Source organism: Panthera pardus, unplaced genomic scaffold, assembly GCF_024362965.1.
Source record: "Panthera pardus isolate Hobbes unplaced genomic scaffold, ASM2436296v1 HiC_scaffold_12, whole genome shotgun sequence".
In the NCBI taxonomy this organism is placed as follows: domain Eukaryota; kingdom Metazoa; phylum Chordata; class Mammalia; order Carnivora; family Felidae; genus Panthera; species Panthera pardus.
The window spans coordinates 33,952,322-33,969,046 of NW_026526677.1; the positions used below are offsets into that span (position 1 = coordinate 33,952,322).

The 16,725-nt window shown below is 38.5% G+C and overlaps 1 protein-coding gene across 1 annotated transcript in view; it reads left to right on the forward strand.

The window, feature by feature from the left end:
* Positions 1-474: 474 nt before the first annotated feature.
* The window catches only part of SLC5A12 (solute carrier family 5 member 12), a 47,984-nt gene continuing 31,733 nt past the window's right edge, over positions 475-16,725 (forward strand). Inside the window, exons 1-4 of the mRNA XM_019456564.2 lie at positions 475-1,138; positions 10,687-10,752; positions 11,924-11,975; positions 12,816-12,883. Of these exons, the coding sequence (XP_019312109.2) occupies positions 800-1,138; positions 10,687-10,752; positions 11,924-11,975; positions 12,816-12,883 (525 nt within the window). The 5' untranslated portion in view covers positions 475-799. The remainder of the gene's footprint in view (positions 1,139-10,686; positions 10,753-11,923; positions 11,976-12,815; positions 12,884-16,725) is intronic.

Below are 16,725 nucleotides of genomic sequence, written 5' to 3' on the forward strand. Positions count from 1 at the left end.
ACACAAATAATGGCCAATGAGGTAGATATTCTTATCTTTCATTTTACAGATCAGGAAAAACAGGGTAGCAAGTTTGAGACACTGAAAGACTCCTAGTAACCCTTGTAAGGTCTTATTACCCCCTTGCTCCAGATGAAGCTCAGAAAGATTAAACGATTTGCCAACAATTGCACAGCTTGTTTACGATCCGAGCCAACTTGAGCAAAGGTCTCCTCAATACCAGTCCTTTGCTCTTTTCCCTGCCTCGGGCAATCACAGGTACCCATCCCCCGCCCTCCCTTGCTCAGGGGATAAGACACCACTAAGGGTGGTGTTGTGTATTACAGATTCCATTTCACTAATTTAAAATGCTGAGATGGTCAACTTGTATCACTTCCATTGTTTCCCCAGTAATGTTTAACCTTAAGTCAGAAAAAAAAATCCAGAAGATAAAAGAGCATGTTATCTGGAGAGTCCATTCCACCCCCATGGTTATTAATTTCAGAACACATCTGAATTCCTTCTCTGTGGCACATGCTTTAGTCCAGGAGCAGACAGCTCCTGGCTGGGGTCAGATTTCAAGTTCTCATCTGTTGGTACCAATACCACTACCAGAATCTTCTTTGTAGCCAACTCTTGAGGTCTTCTCTGAATACAACTTGGTGTCTGAAGATCCACTCAAGTACCTGTGCTCATCAATCTTTTCAGAAAATTACAGCCTCCACTCTTGGCAAAACGTCTACTGTACTGAGTTTTGCTTTTGGAAACAACCTCCCTGAGACCCGGTTGAAAGCAACACTCTGGTGCCATAGCTCCCAGCATGGAGGTGAAGAACTTCGCAGTTTGGGATTACGTCGTATTTGCAGCCCTCTTTGTCATTTCCTCTGGAATTGGGGTGTTCTTTGCTATCAAGGAGAGGAAAAAGGCAACTTCAAGGGAGTTCCTGGTTGGGGGAAGGCAAATGAGCTTTGGCCCTGTAGCGTTGTCTCTGACAGCCAGCTTCATGTCAGCTGTCACGGTCCTAGGGGCCCCCTCCGAGGTTTATCGCTTTGGGGCATCGTTTCTGCTCTTCTTTATTTCCTACACAGTCGTCATCATCCTCACGGCAGAGCTCTTTCTCCCTGTGTTCTACAGATCTGGCATCACCAGCACTTACGAGGTAAGACAACTATTACCTGATGTGGGAAACAAAGGCACAAAGAAATGTAGATAGAATTAAATTTTCTTATAACCTGCAGCCCATTGACAAATACTTGAGGCAGGTGGACTAGAACATTTCTCCAGGAACCCCCAACTGTCTTTCTGTTCATGCTTTGCTACAGGGTAAAACAACCTTAACTTGAAATAGCTAGGCCTGGAGGATCCCGTGAGTCTCCTTTAACATGAAAGTCCTTTTGGAAACTTCCCCTGTCTTTGCCTCCCCCAGCTCCCAAGGATATAATCAGTCACTCCTCTCAACCCCAGGGCAGCTCTTTCTGCCCCTGGGTCCTGGCCTGCTCCCATTATTAAAAAAAAAACAAAAACAGGGGCGCCTGGGTGGCTCAGTCGGTTAAGCGTCCGACTTCGGCTCAGGTCACGATCTCACGGTCCGTGAGTTCGAGCCCCGCGTCGGGCTCTGGGCTGACTGCTCAGAGCCTGGAGCCTGTTTCAGATTCTGTGTCTCCCTCTCTCTCTGCCCCTCCCCCGTTCATGCTCTGTCTCTCTCTGTCTCAAAAATAAAAAAAAACAAAAACAAAAAAAAAAAACAACAACAATAACAACAAAAACACCTTTTTGCACTGAAGACATCTCAAGAATTCTTTCTTGGCCATTGGCTCCGAACCCCAACACTTCAAAACACATCATTCTCTTCTTTACTTTGGAAGGAGTTGCTCTTTTCTCTCCACTTGAACATTTTTGGTTATTCTTTTTTTTTTCTTCTTCTTCTAATAACATACATCATCTTAATAACACATTGTAGTTGAAAAACACATTTATTTTCAGGACAATTACACATCACGGTAAAAATACATTTTGTTGTTATTGGGACAAGGTTACCTTTGGACACACAACTGTTTTTCCATTTGTAAAATGAAAGTCTAGAGCCAATCCCAGAGGCATTTCAAAGATTAGATGAGAACCTATCTGTAACCACATTATGCATTGCCTGACTTGTAGGAGAGTTTCAATGAGAGAGAGTTAATGTTATTATTTGTATTATTGACATCATTATTCTAAAAAATATTCAGAACATATACTGTAAATATTGTCATTTTCCAGATAAGAACACTGAGATTTAGATAAATGGCTTAGTGAAATTGTATAGCAGATAAAGCCTACCGAGAGCCCATTTTGTCTTTATCCCTTTCCATTATATAATAGAGCTGAATACTTTAATATAAGTTATTACTATCCTCCAATTTTCAGTGGAGAAATGGTAATGTTTTTTTAAAAAATTAGAAAATATTTCCATGGGGGGAAATGCTAAATGATATGAGGGGGTTATATTAATGAAAAGAAAATGAGGCAGTTTTGATTTTGCCATAATTGTCTAGAAAAATAGCATGTTAAACCTTGAATTTGTGTGTCCAATATTTAAGCATGATCCTAAGTCGGTTTCTATGAGAAAGGTATTTATTTTCCTTATCCAGTACGATCCCTACTAAGTCACAGCAGAGGATTCTTAAAAGACCTCTTTTTTTTCCCCCTAAACTAAATGATTATAAAGGATTACTCTAGACTTCAAAAGCCACTTTGGCACAAACTTTCCAGAAAGTTTTAAAACTTATGATTCCATAGATAATCATACCCCAAATATCCAACCTCCAACTCCCCTCCCCACCAAAACTAGGTAATCAGAATTAGGTAATACAACAGTTACTATTTAGGATGTCATTCAAGGGAAAATGACTAAATTTATACTTAGTCCTAAAATACATATGCACATATCCTCATTGCTCATCATCCTCATTGCTGAAAACATAAATATATCCTTGGTTTTTCCAATCAGCTATTAAGGTTTGACTCCCAAAGGCATTGCTAGCATTAAAAAAAACACAAAACACAAAACACACACACACACACAAAACAAAAAACAAAAAACAAAAAACAAAACCTAAGTAACTGCTAGAGAGAGAGAGAGAGAGGGAGACCAAGGGATAGAGAGAGAAGAGTCAGAAAACATGAATTCGATTTCAAAGTCCATTACTTAATAATAGGATGACCTTGTGCAAGTTACCAAGTGTTTATCACCTTCAGCTTCCATGTAGGAAATCATAATTCCCTTCTTTCATGAAGATTTCATTAAGTGTGAGAGAGCTTTTCAAATTATATATATAAAAAAAATAGCCAAATGTGGAAAATAATTTTTACAACTAATTCAATAGTCCATTCAATACTCATTAAGCATCTATGTTCCAGGCACACTCTAGGTCCTAGAGATGAAGCACTGAGGCAGACCCCTGCTCTCATGGCACTTGTTTTATAGCAGAGAAGGTGATCAATAAACATACTATGTAGGACGGTCATAACAGAAATGTATTCGCTATTTAGCTGTGTGCTGAGCACTGCTCTAGGGACTTTACACGTATTAAATCATTTGGCCTTCAAATAACCTTTTTAGATAGGTTCTATTATTATCATCCCCATTTAACAGACTAGAAAAATGAGGCACATAGAGTTAAGTAACTTGCTCAATGTCACATAGCTAGCAAGTGGCAGTTTTTCAAACCTGGGCAGTCTAATTTTAATTTTTTTAAATGCATATTTATTTTTGAAAGACAGGGAGGGCGAGTGAGAGAGCCAGGGAGGGGTAGAGAAGGAGACAGAATCTGAAGCAGGCTCCAGGCTCTGAGCTGTCAGCACAGAGTCGGATGCAGGGCTTGAAGCCACCAACTGCCAGATCATGACCTTAGCCGAAGTTGAATGCTTAACTGACTAAGCCACCCGGGGGCCCCAGGGCAGTCTAACTTTAGAGATTGAATGCTGCATCACAAAGATATCCTGCCCTACTAAATACAATAGAGAAAAGGTAAATAGAATAAGGTAGAAAGTAGGAGTTCTGCTTTGAGTGCAGAATGTTGATAATTCGTGTAGGGTGGTTAAGTGAGACTTCAATGATAATAAGGCATTTATTTCAGTGGGGACCTCTAGAAAGCAAACAATTGCACCATAGGAGGGAAGGACACCCCAAGCTAAAGTAACCACAGACACAAAGGCCCTAAAAGGGGAGTGTGATTAGCATGTTTGAAGGACAGCAAGGAAATCAGTGTGCTTGGAGGAGAGTGAGCCAAGGGGAGAAAGGAGAAAGATGAGATCAAAGACATAGAGGACCCCATTACAAGGAGTAGCAGTTTTAGTGGGTGTGGTGGCAGACACAGGGAGCTTTAAATATTTATGGGGCAATTTGGCAATGAGTGGGGGACACTACTGAAATTTAGGGAGCATGAACAGGGACACTAGGTATCTTGCAGTATGTAAAACGCATATATGTAATGAATACTTGTACCGTGTGTTTAGTGATTTTTTAATGCCCTCATGTTCAAAAGCTACTGCAAATGGAAATTAGTAGTACTTTGCTACATAATAATGTTAACTTTTTAAAATAAAAAGTTATCCACACACACACTATAAATTAGTATATTTTCCCCAAATTAAAATGGAATAAAAACATTGTCTTGAAACTACTGAAAAATTTACTGAGCAATCCATTCCAGATGTGCTACTCAATACACAGTTGGTTGTAACTGGTTTTAGTCAAGTGGTTCATTTACTACGTTAAACCACTTGCAAATATGTAACTGAGGAGATCTGAGGCTGCCTTTCAATTATAAAATTAATACAGATACAGGAAATGTAAGGGTTTCATTGATTTTAATTTATAGAGTTTGTTGCCCTCTACATATTTTATTTTATTTTTAAGTGTTTGTTTATTTTTGAGAGAGGGAGAGTAAGTGGCGGAGGGACAGAAAGAGAGGGGGACGGAGTATCTGAAGTGGGTTCTGCGCTGACAGCAGCAAGTCTGATGTGGGGCTCGAACTCGCGAACTGCCAGATCATGACCTGAGCCAAAGTCGGATGCTCAACCGACTGAGCCACCCAAGTGCCCCTGCCCTCTACATATTTTAAATTTATTAGTACCCTAATAATAAGAAATTCAGATTGTGTAAAGTGTATATGAGTTGAGGATTGGCTTTTGCTTTATAAGAATTGGCAATCTGGTGCCGGGATTAAAAGCATGGACTCTTGACTCTGTCTATTTGGCTTTGAATGCTAGTGATGCCACCTACCAGTGGCATGACTGGGAAAATTGCTTAACTTCTCTGTACCTGATTTCCACATATGTAAAATAGTGATAATAGAAGCACCTGTCTCAAAGGATGTCTGTGAGGAGTCAATGAGGTGTTACATGCAAATGCTTTTAACAGAACCTGGCAAATGGTAAATGCTGCATAAGAGATTTGTATAATTGTTGTTGTTACTGTCCCCACATTTATACCACTTAAGCTCTTTATAGCAACTTGAACTTACGTTTCTTTGCTCATCCTCCATTCCCTGCTATCCATCCATAGATATCCTTTCCGGGGTCTTTAAAGTGCTAAAGGCTTGGAAGAGGTGGGGTCTGTTTCCCCACCCCTTGAATCTGTGATGGCCTTGTGACTTGCTTTGACCAATAGAGTGTGGCAGAAGTGATGTGTGTATTTGGGCCCTAGGCCTCGTGAGGTAGATAGCTTCTGGTTTTGCCCTCTTGGAAGGCTGTTCTGGTACTGCTATGTCAGGAAGCTGGGCTAGCTTCTGGAGGATGAGTGAACACAGAGAGGAGAACAGAGGCACCCCAACCAGCAGCCAACACACCTAGCAGACATGTGAACGAGGCCATCTGGACCTTCTCACCCAGCTGACCTTGCAGCTGATCACAGCCCCATGAGAGGCCTGGGGAAACAAGTAGAAAAATAACCCAGCAATTCCACAAAAAATGATGACAAATATTAAATCCTTTTTTAAATTTTTTATTTTTAGTTTTTTTTTCTTTTAATTGCAGAATAGTTGATTATGTCCTTTGTTTTGAAGCCAGTGAGTTTCTGGGTGAGTACTATACAGCAATAGCCAACTGATTTAAATGCTTTGATATAAAGTGGGATTTTTGAGACTAAGATGTGCCATCTGTGTGACATTATCATTATTCTGTCCCGTGTCAAAGCATAAGGAATTGTTCTCACCCTCACGTTATAAATTAGGCTCAGCTCATTTGCAATATCATACATTTTTGTTATCTCTACTTGGACAGTTTATAATTAGTCTCATCATGTTGTCTTCACTTCAGTTAAAATTATTTCCTTCTTTTTCTTATCACACGCTAATAAATACAGTCTGTTATTATTGCCCTTCACACTAGTTTATAGGCTGGTGTTTGCCTGCCTTCTCATTTTTCTTGGACTTCTTAAAAACTAAATGGCTTCGGAATTACTTTTCTTTAATCCAAACTTTTTCATTATAAGAAGGCACAGGCTACTACTCTTAAAATATCATCCTTTATAGTGGTTTTTAAGCATTATAGATGACATACTTTGGAGGGTAAGTTTGTTCCCTTTTAATTCTCCTTTTACACTTGTATTGTAGTAACTATATTTAAATTTTCAGAAATTAGATGTGTAGGCGTAAGATGTCATTATCGAATATTATTTCAGCATAGTAAATGCTGTTATAATATGTTTGCTTTAAAATGGATATTCAGGGTTTGATAGGGTTTTAACCAATGCTATAAAGCCTTTTAGGTCATTGTGAGGATTGACTCTTACTCTCTGTGAGATGGGTCATTACAGCATTTCGACAGAGTGACATGATGTGATTTGTATTTTGAGTGTTGCTCTAGCTGGATGTTGAGAATGATTCTAAGGTTTTGACTGTGGAAGCCAGAGGTCTAGTTAGGAGGTTCTTACTGTGACCCAGGCAAAAGCTAATGTTATTGCAGTGGTAAGAGATGATGCAAGTGGCTATATTTTGAAAGTGGGCATAGGCACCAGGATTCTTGTATGAATTGGATGTGGGGAGTGAGAGAAAGAGAGGAGTAAAGAATGGATCCATGTTCTGTGAGTTTGAACCAACATAAGAAGTTGACTTACTCTTTACTGAGATAGAAAAGAATGTAGCTTGATCAGGTCTGGGGTTTTGAAAATAATCGAATATAATGATGGTAAGTGTTACCTGTGCTATTTTTGAAAACGAGCAAGAAGCATGCAACCCTTTGGTTGAACTTTGATTTTTACTTAGACTGTAGCAATAGATAGATAGACACCAAAGAGGACCATTGATGGAGGGAGGAGCTAATTGAAAGACTGGGTAAATGCATTCATTCAGATACAAACTTATGCAGTTGGAATTGTCTCTCTTGTCTCGTGTAAGAGAAACCAGAGGGTTAGGTCAGAGTGAGACAGCGGCAAAGCTCAACCTAGAATTCAAGGAGTCTTACTTTTTTTTCACATATATTTTTTCTCAATACTGCCTCTCAGGTTAGACTGAATGGACTGAATTTCGTGAAACTAAACAAAGATGTTAAAACCCTTGACTTCATCCAGATTTCTGTAGCAGTTTCTTCACTGTCTTTTCATTTTTCAGGAACAATCTCCCCTTTGCTTTCCCAAACTTCAGTGCCATCCAGTCCCAAAGTCAAAACCAAATATTTTGGGGCTTTACTACGATATTTTTCCACTCCTGGTATGATTTTTTATATCAGTTATCTAATGCTGTGCAACATACCACCCCGAAATAAATTTCTTAAAAAAATAATTTTATTTGCTCACAATTCTATGGGTCAGCAATTTGGTCTAGGCTCAGTAGAGTCCAGTAAAATAGTCAAGTTCTCCTCCTGGTCTAATTTAGGACCTTGTATATGACTGCCATCAGCTAATTGGTTGGCTAGTGGCTCGTGGGTCTAGGGGAACTCAGTCAAGACAGCTTATCTGTGTTACACTTGATCTCATCCTCCAGCAGGCTACCTTGAGTTCTTTTATGTGATGGGGAAAATATTCACATCAGCAGGATACACCTTTTTTCATGAGCATTTTTAAAGTTGCCAGTTGGATTATACTTGCCTTAAATTACATTCCTCCAGAAGCAAACCTTGAGACAAGGATTTGAATGCAAATCATTTTGGGGGGAAGTAATTTCATTGAACATGGCGAAGCAAGTGGCAGTTAAGGAAGGAAATGGAAGGAAATGAAGCCAATAGAAGGTGTGTTTTTGAGCAGGTCACCACTGTGAGCAATTGAGGTTCAAATCTTACTGAGGATCTCTGGGAGACAGATGGATCATGTCTCAGGGTTGTCCTTCCTCAATGGCAAAGAAGCCAGAATATTTATTTGTCTAACTCCCTTTTGTCACTGGCTTTTGGCCAATAACACCCCCAAGCACTTCTAGCTTTCCCTGTGGAAGAGCTGAAATAAAGCCCATAAGCAAATGATCACAGGTGCATTTAGATGCCATCAACATGTACTGGAAATGTGAGCGCCAATAAATTCAGGTGTTGCATCCACAGTGACAGCTACAGTCATTAAGATCCCATTATATTCCTGTTGCTATACTTGGCTTTATCAAATACTATGCCACTTGAGACTTATAAGCACCAGTTTTAGAAAAAGAAAGCCGTTGTTTAGTGCAGTAAATGAATCTTCTCAAGGGCATATGATTTGAACCTAAATTGTCTTCACCACAAAAGTTTTGCACCATTTTCTATCCTATGACATCTGAGAATTAACTCTTCACTGACTTCCTTACCTCTTTAAGAATATTTTCCTTATATTTGGTGCCCTTAGTTACACACCCACTAGACTATTTCCTGACTCATACACAGTGTACTGAATCAATCATCTGAAGAAAGAGGGTCTGCAAAGAATATGGTTATTTTCTTGGAGTAAGGGTTGATCAGGGTAAACTGGGACATGTGTATTAGTATGAAGTTGAGTAACAGTTCTGCCAAGGGAGTTACTTTTAGGTTTCAAAGAAGGACCCATCTTATGCCTTGAAGCAACAGTTAGGTATCATTTCCAGGAAAAGAAGAAACCAGTAGTTAACTTCTGATTTAATAAAAAAATATTTTTTCAATGCGGGTAAGACAGAATTACAACCAATTTGAAACTACTACCAAGAAATTGAAACCTCAAGTCACATTTTCTACTTAAAAAAAAAAATATATATATATGTATATTTAAATAAATAAATAAATATTTATTTATTTTTGAGAAAAAGAGAGAGCAAGCAAGCAGGGGAGGGGCAGAGAGAGGGGGGCAGAGGATCTGAAGTGGGCTCCACGCAGACAGCAGAGAGCCTGATGTGGGGCTCAGTCAGACCCACAAACCATGAGGTCATGACCTGAGCCAAAGTCAGACTCTTATCCCACTGAACCACCCAGGTGCCCCCATTTTCTACTTTTCACATTTATTTTGTTCACTCCGTACATGTTTATTATGCAGGAGAAGACAAATGCTAGTGTAGTCTAGAATACTTACTCGGAAAGACCTTTCTTGACCTCCAACAGTAAACCAGATCCAGCTATTAACGTGTGCACAGCTCCTGGTAGTTCTTCTAGAACATATCATACCTGAAGCATCACTTGTTATTAGTATAAATTTGTTATTGGTCATCTCCTTTAATCTGTAAAATCCCCTAGGGTTCAGATTATATCATATTTGGTATTATTGCATGTTAGAATGCAGTAAGGAAGTCAGGTAATAATTATTTAATAAACGAATGAATATATGAAAGATGAAAATAAAAGTGAATAAAATAGAAGACACTGTTTACATGTATCAGGGAAGGTAAGTGTGATAGGCTGAAAAATGCATCGCTTCCCCTCTAAAAAATAAAAGTCAATATTCTAATCCCTAGACCTGTGACCATTACCTTACATGATTTAAAAAAAAAAAATGGTCTTTGCAAATGTGATTAAATTAAGCTTCTTAAAACAAGAGATTATCCTGGATCTATCCAGGTAGGCCCTCTGTACAGTCATATTTACCTTTCTAAGACAGACACAGAGGGAGGATAGCCAGGAGATCAGGCAATGTGACCACAGAGCCACATTGTGATGGAAGTGATGGAACCAGAGTCTCAGGAATAAAAATTATTTTACCGTTAAGTGAGTAAAGATTCTCTTCTAAAGCCTCCATCCTGCCAGCACCTTGATTTGGGCCCAGTGAATTGATTTTGCACTTCTGGTCTCCAGAGTCTCGAGAGAATGCGTTTCTGTTACTTTAAGCCACATCAAATCCGTGGTAATTTGTTATACAGTAGCCTTAAGGAACAGATACAGTGAGATACATGAATCCAACATCAATACGCAAGACAGCAGGTGATCAAGTTTAATGTAATAAATAGTGTAATATAATTGCTCTCAGAGCGCAGAGGAGAAAGTATAGGTAGGAATAGGCATGGCTGCTGGGCCTGTGTTCTTGAAAGATGACTAAGAATTGGTGAATATGTATATATATATACATACATATTGGTAGAGAATACCCAGTGCGCATGAGCACTTTATCAATGATAATCATTGACGATTTTAGGAAAAAAGAGTGACATGATTAGAACCTTGCTGTAGCAGAACCAATGTGCCAGATGTATGGTTGATGGAATGGATGGGCAAGGATTGGAATTAGGGAGATCATACGAGAATCTTCTGAGCAGCTTTTGTGTAAAACTCTGACTCTTTGCTTGTCCTTCTCTCTGTTCTTTCTAGTACTTACAACTGCGATTCAATAAACCAGTACGCTACGCAGCCACTGTCATCTACATCGTGCAGACGGTAAGGGGAAGAGGACCACTACAGTTGCAGAATGTGTGGGGTGAAAAGAGATGGGTTTGTTTGCTTCAGGGGACAATTCATGAAACTAAGGGACAGACTTAATGCCAAGAGGAAACTACTTTCTTCCAAGGATAGCACTTGTGAGACATGTGATTACATTGAGAGTTATCCACATTGTACAGATCCCGTATATCCACCGAAATAATAAATAACAAACAGGTGTATATTATAAACCACAGAGGAAAAAAACGTTAACATTTTATTTAAAACTTTTCTTTCACTTGTAAACATTGCTTTGGATATGAAATGGTCCAGTAACTGGTTTTTCACTGGTGAACTGTGTTGAAACAGGAATGCCCATTTTGCTGAAAATAATTTTAAGACAATATTCCCTCTCTCCACTTTTGGACTTCTCTCCTACTTCCTAGGCTCTGGGCTCCTTCATGCTGCCCCCCATTTGAGTGTGGCACGCTGTTGGTTCACTTCCTATGATTCACCAAGTACTTTTTGCTGGAAAATAATCTTCCCTTTCTTAATCAAAACTCCCACTTACCAACTGAAGAATTTAAGAGAGAGAAAATGACAAAAGCAGCACTCCCTGACATGCCCATACACCTTTGCCTTTTAAAACCCTCACACCAGTCTCTAAATGTTGAAATCCCATTTAAAAGGAAATGGGGCTGCACTCATTTCCGTCAGTGTAGTGGCTACAATCCTGGGAGTCCAAAGATGAGCCCACCCACGTTGTTATAGTCATCCCTGCACTGTACTCTCTCCATTCTAAAATCCTTATTTCAGCAAGCTGCAAACATGAGGCTGAGTCATTGCGATATATGCATGGAGGCGGGGGTGGGTGGAGAAAGCTTACATCAGAAACGTACCTGGAAGCCTATTTTTATATCCTTCAGAAATACACCATATCTAGCCATAAAATCTCAACATTCATAGCACTCTTGAAAGTCCAATGCTCTTCCTCCATCTAATGCTTATGAAACCCTTTGCAAACTGATGACAGTGATCGATGATTTCAAGATTAGAGTGGTTGCCAGTGACATGTCCAGTGCACATATTGAGGGAGATACCTCTCTGAGGTCAATAAGGAGCCTTTGAGGCAGCTCTCTCTTCCGTGTCCCCGTTCACACTGTTCACCTGATTCCTGTTTCCCCACCAGATTCTCTACACAGGAGTGGTGGTGTATGCCCCTGCCCTGGCACTCAATCAAGGTGAGTTACCCATACTCCCGTGGGTACTTCCCATTGTCCGTATGCTTACATACACCTTGAGAAATATGCATACATCTCGGGGAGACATTCCTGTGGTTAGGGGGCTCTAGCGACTGCAGTGGTCACAACATAAAGCTCCAAAATTCCAAAACTGAAAATAATGGAAATCATTAGTTGCTTCATTTTGCCTACGTGGTTTCAAACACCAAGTTAGATTGTCCTTTGTTTGTTTATTTTTTTAATCACTGAAAGGGTGGCAATTTTGGTATTGCATGCACAAAGTCATTAAATTAGTTTATAATGTATGATCCTGCCTGAGTGATTTCATGAAGTAGTTGATCTGAATATAGGTGTAAAAGGTAGTTGTAGTGATTGTTTTAAGAATTATACGTGACATTTTTGAGAGAATAGAATCCTAGAAACAAAAAAATTTAAAAATTTAATTTCATAATGATACCTATAATATTAGAAGTATTCAATATTCAATTTAATCATTCTATGTACTTATATCAAGAAATATTTACATGGCTGATGTTCAGGTGGTTTCAAAGCACTCAGACAAAATCTGCTAAGAAAAAGTTGGTGCAAAAACTTGAAGTTGCAGAATGTTAGGAGAAAAACTTTGGCCATTAATATTATCTAAAAATTAGACAGGGAGTTGAAGTATAACAATGCAAAACATAATCTTTATCAGAGGTGAATTTAATAAGAGAAAATTCTAATTTGATTTCCATTTGCCCACGAAGAACATTTACAAAAATATTGTGACTTTTTCCTCATATAACTTGCTCTTCTACTTTTCTCAGAGTAACTTCTTTCAATATTTTTCTCCTTTTCTAGTGACTGGGTTTGATCTCTGGGGCTCTGTGTTCGCAACAGGAATTGTTTGCACTTTCTACTGTACCCTGGTACGTATCTAACTGTGAAAAAGTATTTAGCACCAACTCCTAATATGGGATAAGGGCAAATCTCCAACAACAGGGTGTCTATTTATAGCATAAATTACTATTCCAAAGTTCAATAGAAATATGTTGGCTTATCCATCACAGTTTCCTGAGGAAGGTGCTGTTGTTTTATTTAAATTTCTTTTCAGTACCATTGGCAGAGTTGGGGTTCTGGGCTCATTCGAGAAAGTCATGGCAAAGAAAAGATTTAATGAAAGAAGTACCTCCTTGATCAGAGAATAAGTGACCATATGCAATTGCTGAGAAAAAAAAAGTGCTTGTTAACAGTAATTATGAACTATAGGTAGCATATACTTCACTGCCTAGTGATTGAGAAAGACAAAATGCATGTATGAATGATCAAGGATGCTGGTATTTTGTAAACTTGAGGATTCCAGAGCTTTTGTCTGTTATTTATGGATAATCTTGGATTACATTGACATTTGACTTAACACATGCTCGGCTTTTAATCAAGGAAGCTGGGTGGTATTGGCACATATTTATATAATTGTTAAAATCAGTTTAGTTCAAAAAAAATTCACTGGGCATCTGTTATTTATCATGCTCTGCAAAGAGAATCTTCATTCTTCGGAGTCATTGGCAACCATATACAGAGGCTGTAAGGAACCAGTTAAAAATATGACAGTTTTCAGATAGCTGGATTCTCTTTTCTCCTCTGTAGAGGAAAATAAAATCATCCTATATTATCATAGAGCAGACCATCCATGGAGTTTGGTATTGTGTGCATGTCAGACACTTTTTGAACATATATCATGAAAATATACAACTTAAAAATGCCCCTGTCTTTTTCATACATTCAAATTCCACCATTTCTTTGCACTACTGATTTTTGTCTTTTTTTTTTCATTCCATTCTCACTACCCTAGTTCGTTCTATCCCAGACACATATCTCTTACCTAGGTTAAAAATAAGCTCCTGGTCCATGTACATCGGGCCATATGTGACAGATTAGTTGCTCCGAGGCACCTACCCATACAAGGCACACTTCTTAACAACAATAATGGAAGGCAGAAATGGTGAAATAATATTTTCAAAGCATTAATGGAAAACAATGTCTACCTATAATTGCGTATTCAGCAAAAAACTAACTTTCAGGAACTGTCAAGAACCAAGAGAATTTACCACTAATATATCTTCCCCTGAGAAAAACCTAGAAAAATCTAGGAAAAACCTAGAAAAACTGTGGGAAGAAGGAAAATTATCCAATTTTAGATGGAGGAAGTAATGATAAGAAAATAAAATAGTAAACATTTAATAAGTCTAGTCAAACAGTTTTTGGTGCTTAATGATAAAGAATAACTTTTTTAGTATGGTATAATTTACATACCTAATTATGCATTATATTATAATATATTATATATTATAATTTATAATATTTTAAAATACACCAATACTACCAGTTACTATTATATGTAATTTGAGGATTAAGAAAAAGAATAACCCTCATTTGGACAGCATAGCATGTAAATAAGGAAGAGAGTAATCAGACTTGGTGGTTTTATAATCTTTGAATTGCTGGGGATTAAGACATTCTTTAAATGTAGACTCTAACTTAAAAATTTATGGCAACATTTCAAGAAATCCCATTTAAATAGAATGGTCAAAGTGGAAAAAGGGAATTAAAACAACACAAAACAAAAACCTCAAGTGATTTAAGCAAGAGGAGAAAAAAGGAAAAGAAAAAAATAGGGCACAAATAGAAACCGAAAAGTAAGATGTCAGAAACAAGTCTGGATATTTTAATAACTACAATAAGCTAGAATGAACTAAATTTACTGCTTCTTAATTGTTTTCAGTGCTTCCCTCCACCCTGCATGCCTGTAAGATTAATCTTAATCACCCATTTCGTCATGCCACTTAACTGACCCAGTTCTCTTCTTGCTTCCCATTGTTCCACAGGATAAAGTATAAGCCTCTTAGCCTAGTCTTGGAAATCTTTCCTGATGTGCATCAACCTGCCCATTTAATAATCCCTTACCACACCTGGGTCCCATCTCTTCTCTCTCTAGCCAGGTTACAGGCTTCTGGATCTCACTACAATGGTGGCTTATTTATCTAACACTTGTTGCTCGTATTGCAAACTCTTTAGAATCCTATGAATGCATAGCGTACCCAAGATAACCTTTGGAAGATTAAAACAATAGGTGATTCCTGCCATTCAGGGATTTGCAATCTACTGAGGTAAACATTAGATTTCAAACATCACAGACTGATTAAATACATCAGTGACATCTCATGATCAGGGTTATAGATCAGTGGTGTGTGTGTGTGTGTGTGTGTGTGTGTGTGTGTGTGATTGTATGAAAGACTTATAGAGTCAGAGAAATTTTCATGGTGGCTATAATCTGCCTTTTGGTGTACATTTCATAAAGTGTTTTGTTCTTTTACGTCATGTCTAACTGAAGTTCAGCTTTATGCATATTTTTGCATAACCGATATCAAGTAGCCTCTGGAAACTGACATCTTTGACATTTGGTCTTCATATCACTAAAATCTGATGTTGTGATTTGGGTTTAGAAGCCTTAATGTCTTTAAAGAAAATCAAAATACCACTAATTGGCAGGTGGGAGGTAAGTATTGATTATTCCTCATGTCAGGATGTGAACACAATATACAAATGCAAGGCCTCTGGAGGGGCTTTGATGACTATTTATTAAGTTACATTTTAATTACAAAAGAAATGATAGGGCAACCCTGATGTCTCCTTTCTTCTCCAGATAAAGTTGAAGCCTGTCATCTTTTCACAGAAGTTCTTGACACTCTGGAGGAGTAACCGGGGATGATAATTCTATTTTTCAATGTTAAAAATACCACGTCCTTCCATTCTCATAGTACTTATTCATCTTCAAAGCACTTTTTTTTATATCGCTTCATTTGAGCTTTCCCAGTTTGCTCATTCCACCTTCACTGTGGTCACGAGGGATCCTACACCTGGATTACTCTAGCAGCCTCTTTGTCACCTCCTTTCCTCTGGACCATGTGATCTCAACTATAATTGTACATTAGAATCCCTGGGGAGCTTTCAGAGAACATGCAGAACGGGGGCCCCACCCACACCTCAATTTATTCAGAATCCTGGGGTTTGGGGCTGGGACGTTGTTGTGTGTTTATCTTCAAACTCTTTAAGTGACTCTAAAGAGGATCGGGTTTGATAACCACCATGATAACCTCTTGTCTCATGCCTCTGTCCTGAGCTCTACTGTTAGATTGATCCTCTGGAGAGACTGCCTTGTTTGCTATTTGATCATCCTCTACCTCTTAAAGCTCCTTTCTCCAGGAATGTCTGGAATCTATCATTCTTTCTTTTCTTCTTTCTCAGCCTTTTACCATCTCAGTTCCCCCAAATTTATTTACTGTCACTCAATTAAAAAAAATAACTTTCATGCTGTATAAACCAGACCCAGGTGATTGTCCTCAATTCCTTCACTTCCTCAAAATCTGTGTTCAATTATTCACATGTTATACTGATTTGACCTCCCAAGTATCTTTCAAATCCACCCACTTCTTTCCATCTCTACCCTGCTCCAAACCTCTGTCATCTTGGGCACAGACTACTGACGTCAACTCTGAGCGTATCTCTTGCTCCTTCTTTTCTTTCCATGGCCCAGCAATCTGTTGTCCACACAACCACTCCTGACACCACTATGAAGCCAACAAACAAAATCTCTCATCATGTAAATCTCTTTAATGCTGTCTTTTTTAAATCTTTTTTTAATGTTTATTTATTTTTGAGAGAGACAGAGAGTGCGCGACTGGGAGAGATGCAGAGAGAGAGGGAGACACAG